Genomic DNA, 4,378 nt, shown 5'->3' on the forward strand with positions numbered 1-4,378 from the left:
TGCTGAGTGCTGGAGGCAGTGGCGGTTGGGTTCATGATCACCCTCTCCTCCTCATTTCCATTCAGCTCCAGCATTTCCATGGCCTTCGGGGAGTTCAGCTGCCCTGACTGGTACCTGAACAAATGGGACAAGCTGCAGCAGAGCCCAGGAAACCGCCCAGCCCAGAGGGACAAAAGACAGCACCCTCACACCCCTCCCCGTCCTCCAGCCCAATGTGCTGCTCCAGCAGTGTCCCCATGCCCACCACCCCAGGGATGTGCTCACAGACACCGCGCAGGCTTTTCTGAGCAGCCTTCATCTTGGGGGCTCGATGCTTCCCTGGGCTGCGTCGCCACAGGAAAAAGCTGCGGCCGCAAGCCCAGGCTCGACGCAAGGCACATCCACCCCAGGCACTGCGGTGTGAAAGGAGGAACCCACCGGAGGATGAGCACGCACACAGCCACCAGGGAGTAGGCCAGCAGCGTGCCGATCGACATGAGCTCCACCAGGTCCTTCAGGTCAATCAGGAAGGCCATCAATGCTGCAACAAGGACACGCAATATGAGCACAGCTCTGGACCGCTGCAGGGCCAAGCACAAGGCGGCAGCTGGAAGACTTACCCGCGAGGAGCCCCGAGGCAATGGTGGCTGACAGAGGGGTCTTTGTACGGCTGTTGATGCTGGAGAGGAATTTGAAGAGCAGTCCATCCTCCGCCATCGCATAGATCACGCGGGGCATGGGGAACATGGAGCCCAGCAAGCTACCGTGGAGAGAGATGACTCAGGGCCTGCCAGGCAAGCTGTCCACACCCGCCACCCAGACGGGGATGGGACCAGCCCTGTGCCAGCAGCAGGACGGGGCAAACCCCCAGCCCAGCCAGGATGGGCACTGCTGGTCCCTGTGCCATGCTGGGAAGTGCCAGGGACAGAGCCAGTCCTACCTAGTGGAGAGGGCACAGAGCGAGCCGACAGCAACGGCATAGCGAGCGGGCTCCCAGCCCACCGCCTTGAAAGCTTCGGGCAGGGGGCTGTCCTTGTTCAAACGGAAGTAGGGCACCATGAGGGTCAGGGCCGCGGAGACACCGAAATAAGCCACAAAGCAAATGAGGAGAGACACAATGATGCCAATGGGTATCGAGCGCTGTGGGTTCCTGGCTTCTTCCCCTGTGCAGAGACAAGAGGCAGCATCTGTCTCCACTCCGTGGTACAGCACAGGGCAGCTGACCCCAGGGAACGAGCTGCAGCAGGGACTTCCCATGGCAGCGTGAGGATGGCAGCAGCCAGCAGGGTTTGTTGGAGGGGAAGGGTCCCCAGCCATGCTGCTGCTCCATCAGGGGCTTCGGTGCTGCTGAGAGCAGAGGCGTGTGGCCACAGCCCTAGCTTCCAGACACGTGGCTACCCAGCAGCCAGGCTCGCAGCTCCCCTGGGGTCCTCTGCCCCTACCAACAACTCCTGCTCCCCGCAGAGCCCACTGAATGCAGATCATCAGCACATGTGGGCACAGTGGCACAGCCACCGTGGCCTCTGCTCCTGGGCAAGGGGCTCGGTGGCTGGTGTAGGAGGGAAGGAGGTGGCTGCCAGGCAGCCCGGGGGGGGCTGGGGAGGCACGGAGCGGGAGGTCAGGCAGAACAGCCTGTACCAGCCACCCACTAAGTAGATTCCTGGGGAATGAGAGGAAATTAAGAGGGCTCCCTGCACTCCAGAGCTGAGGTTCACGCATGAACTCAGCCATTTAGAAAAATGTTGCTTGAGGCTGGGAAATAACCCGGAGGCAGTAGCAATTCCCAGCGCTGTCACAGCCTCGGCTCAGCAGCGGAAAAGCTCCCTGCTGCCCTGGGAGCTGCCTGCGCAGGCAGGGTGCAGCCCCACTCCCACCGCGCGGTGCAGGGAGCTCCTTTTCCTGCGGCAGGGCAGGCTGTCAGCCTTTTTGTGCTGGCCCAGCTGGGGACAAAGCCTCTGCAGGGAAACCTCCTAGAAGCAGTGGGATGGACCATTTCCCACGCCACGGAGCATCCTCCCCAGTGGGTCCCAGCCAGCTGCTGGTTGTGCTGGGGAAATGCCCACGCTGCCCTCGTCCAAGGCGGTACCTGTGGTGGCAATGCAGTCAAAGCCCACAAAGGCATAGAAACAGGTGGCAGCACCGGTCAGGATCCCTTCCAGTCCAAAGGGGAGAAAACCACCAGAGCCAAAGGTTTTTCGCCTGGAAAGGAGGAAGGAGAGCAGTTGCTGTGGGGTGCATGGACAGCAGGACCAGTGCCAGCCCTGTGCTAGACCCTGGCCTGGCACAGTTGCTTTCCTCACCCAACATCATCCAGCAGGTCTATGGATGAGTGGTTGATGTAGCTGAGGTAGTCCTCCACCGAGAGCTGCCAGTTCTTGATGTCTCCCTTCACGAAGCCAGCAATGATGACAAAACCCAGCACCACCAAGTTCACCGCCGTGAAGATTTTGTTCACAAGGGCAGATTCACTGACGCCAAAGGCCAGCAACGCTGCAGGGACAGGAGGGGTGAGCAGGGACCCACTGGGCTACTGTGCCACCACCTGAGGTGCCAGAGCCACTCCTACACACTCACCAGTGAGCAGCGCAATCAGGATCAGGGCAAAGAAGTCCGGGCGCTGGGCCAGCACCCCTGGTAGGTGCATTGTGGTCTTGTTCATGAAGAAAGTGGAGATGTGATTGCCAATGATGTTGTCGAATGCCGCGCTCCAGGCTCGAGCCACACTGGCTGTTCCTGGTTGATGGCAAATCCACACATCAGTTTGAGTCCAGGGCAGAGCGCCCACCTCAGCATCCACCTCCCTGCTGACACCACCCCACTTCCTGCTTCTGCAGCACCACACGCTGCCCCACGAGCCCCCCACACTGCCAGTGTGGTGCTGGAAGGAGCCTGGCCACATGTGCCAACACCCTGCCCAGCCCCATACCTATCACATAGGAGAGGATTAGGTTCCAGCCGGTTGTGAAAGCCCAGATCTCACCGACGGTGACATAGCTGTAGAGGTAGGCAGAGCCGGTCTTGGGGACGCGGGCCCCAAACTCTGCATAGCAGAGTCCAGCCAGTACCGACGAGAGAGCAGCCACCAGGAAGCAGAGGACGATGGAGGGACCAGCCATCTCCTTGGCTACCTCCCCAGCCAGCACGTAAACGCCGGCTCCCAGCGTGCTGCCCACCCCCAGGGCTATGAGGTCCAGCGTGGACAGGCAGCGAGCAAAACGCGTGTCCTCGGAGCTCAGATCCACCATGCGCCGGCGGATCAGCTTCTTCCCAGCGCTGGTCATTTTTCTCCCAAACATCTTGTCCTTTTGAGGGTGATGCTCGGCTGCTCAAAACCTCTGCAAGAGAAGGGACCGCAGGAGCGTGAAGCTCAACATCCCCCACTGCGGGGAGCAAGGCAGCACCAATGCCCACAGGAGCTGTGCCTGCTCCCAGCCAGCCTGTTGGCACCAAGTGCCCATCACGCTGGTGGGGCGGAGACCGTGGCAGCTCGCTCCAAGGCACTGTGGAGTCCCTGTGCCAGCAGAGTGAGCCAGAGCTGAGCCCGGCGAGTCCATGGTGGGAAATACACTCGTTGCACAAGCCTTGTGTGGTCCCCACCATGGGGCCCCCAGGCACGTCCCAGAGCTTGCCCACTGTCTCCCAGCAGCTCCCCACTGATTTGGCAGCCTGGAAATCCCTCAGCTCAAACTTGACTGCTGGCTCATCACTCCGGCCTGGCGCGTGGGTGTGCAGCGCAGCGATGGCAGGGAGACAAAGCATTCCTCCAGAGGAGGATTTGGCAGCCTGGGCTGACTCACTGGGACGCGGCCATTCCTCCTTTGCTCCCAGCATCTGCACTACACCCTCAGCAGAGATACATGGCTAGATGCACAGCACGGTCCCCCGGCACACAGCCCTCGCACGCTGACAGCACTTAGCGAGCAGCCTGTGCGCTCCACGCTCCCCTTGCTCACAGCAGCCACCCATCCCCAAAAAGCTGTGGGAGACAAATGTCTTGTGGAGCAGGCAGCTGGCACAGCGTGAGAGGAGCTACAAGTGGGTCCCAATCCCCATGGCCACGGCTGGACCACCAGCGCCATCTCACCATGAGCTGCTCCCTTCATTGGGAAACAAAACACGCTCCAGCCAGGCGCTTGGGGCAGCACCGATGCTGCGCTGTATGGATCTGTGTAAGTACATACAAGGGTAACTTTGTGACCCTTTTCCACTGAGAGGGGTTACCACGGTTGCAGTGGCAGCCACCAGTTTGGCTGTGTCCCCATAACCAGCAAACCAGCCCGTTTCTGGAGAAACCTCCTCCCGAGCTGACATGTGCCACACTCAGCTGTGGCCCAAGGAGCCGTCCCAGCCCGGGGCTGCCTCTGGGCCAGGTTTCAAGGGAACAAGAAGTGCCCCAGCA

The 4,378-nt window shown here is 60.9% G+C and overlaps 1 protein-coding gene across 1 annotated transcript in view; it reads right to left on the reverse strand.

The window, feature by feature from the left end:
• The window catches only part of SLC7A3 (solute carrier family 7 (cationic amino acid transporter, y+ system), member 3), a 4,898-nt gene extending 1,579 nt beyond the window's left edge, over window positions 1–3,319 (reverse strand). The window contains 8 exon segments of the mRNA XM_010193743.1: window positions 1–114; window positions 418–520; window positions 600–739; window positions 920–1,142; window positions 2,066–2,178; window positions 2,280–2,469; window positions 2,554–2,712; window positions 2,906–3,319. The exon segment at window positions 1–114 is cut by the window's left edge and continues 16 nt beyond it. Coding sequence (XP_010192045.1) covers window positions 1–114; window positions 418–520; window positions 600–739; window positions 920–1,142; window positions 2,066–2,178; window positions 2,280–2,469; window positions 2,554–2,712; window positions 2,906–3,275 — 1,412 coding nt within the window. The 5' untranslated portion in view covers window positions 3,276–3,319.
• Between the last annotated feature and the right edge of the window lie 1,059 nt (window positions 3,320–4,378).

The sequence above is a fragment of the Mesitornis unicolor genome, unplaced genomic scaffold (genome assembly GCF_000695765.1).
Source record: "Mesitornis unicolor isolate BGI_N332 unplaced genomic scaffold, ASM69576v1 scaffold831, whole genome shotgun sequence".
Classification (NCBI taxonomy): domain Eukaryota; kingdom Metazoa; phylum Chordata; class Aves; order Mesitornithiformes; family Mesitornithidae; genus Mesitornis; species Mesitornis unicolor.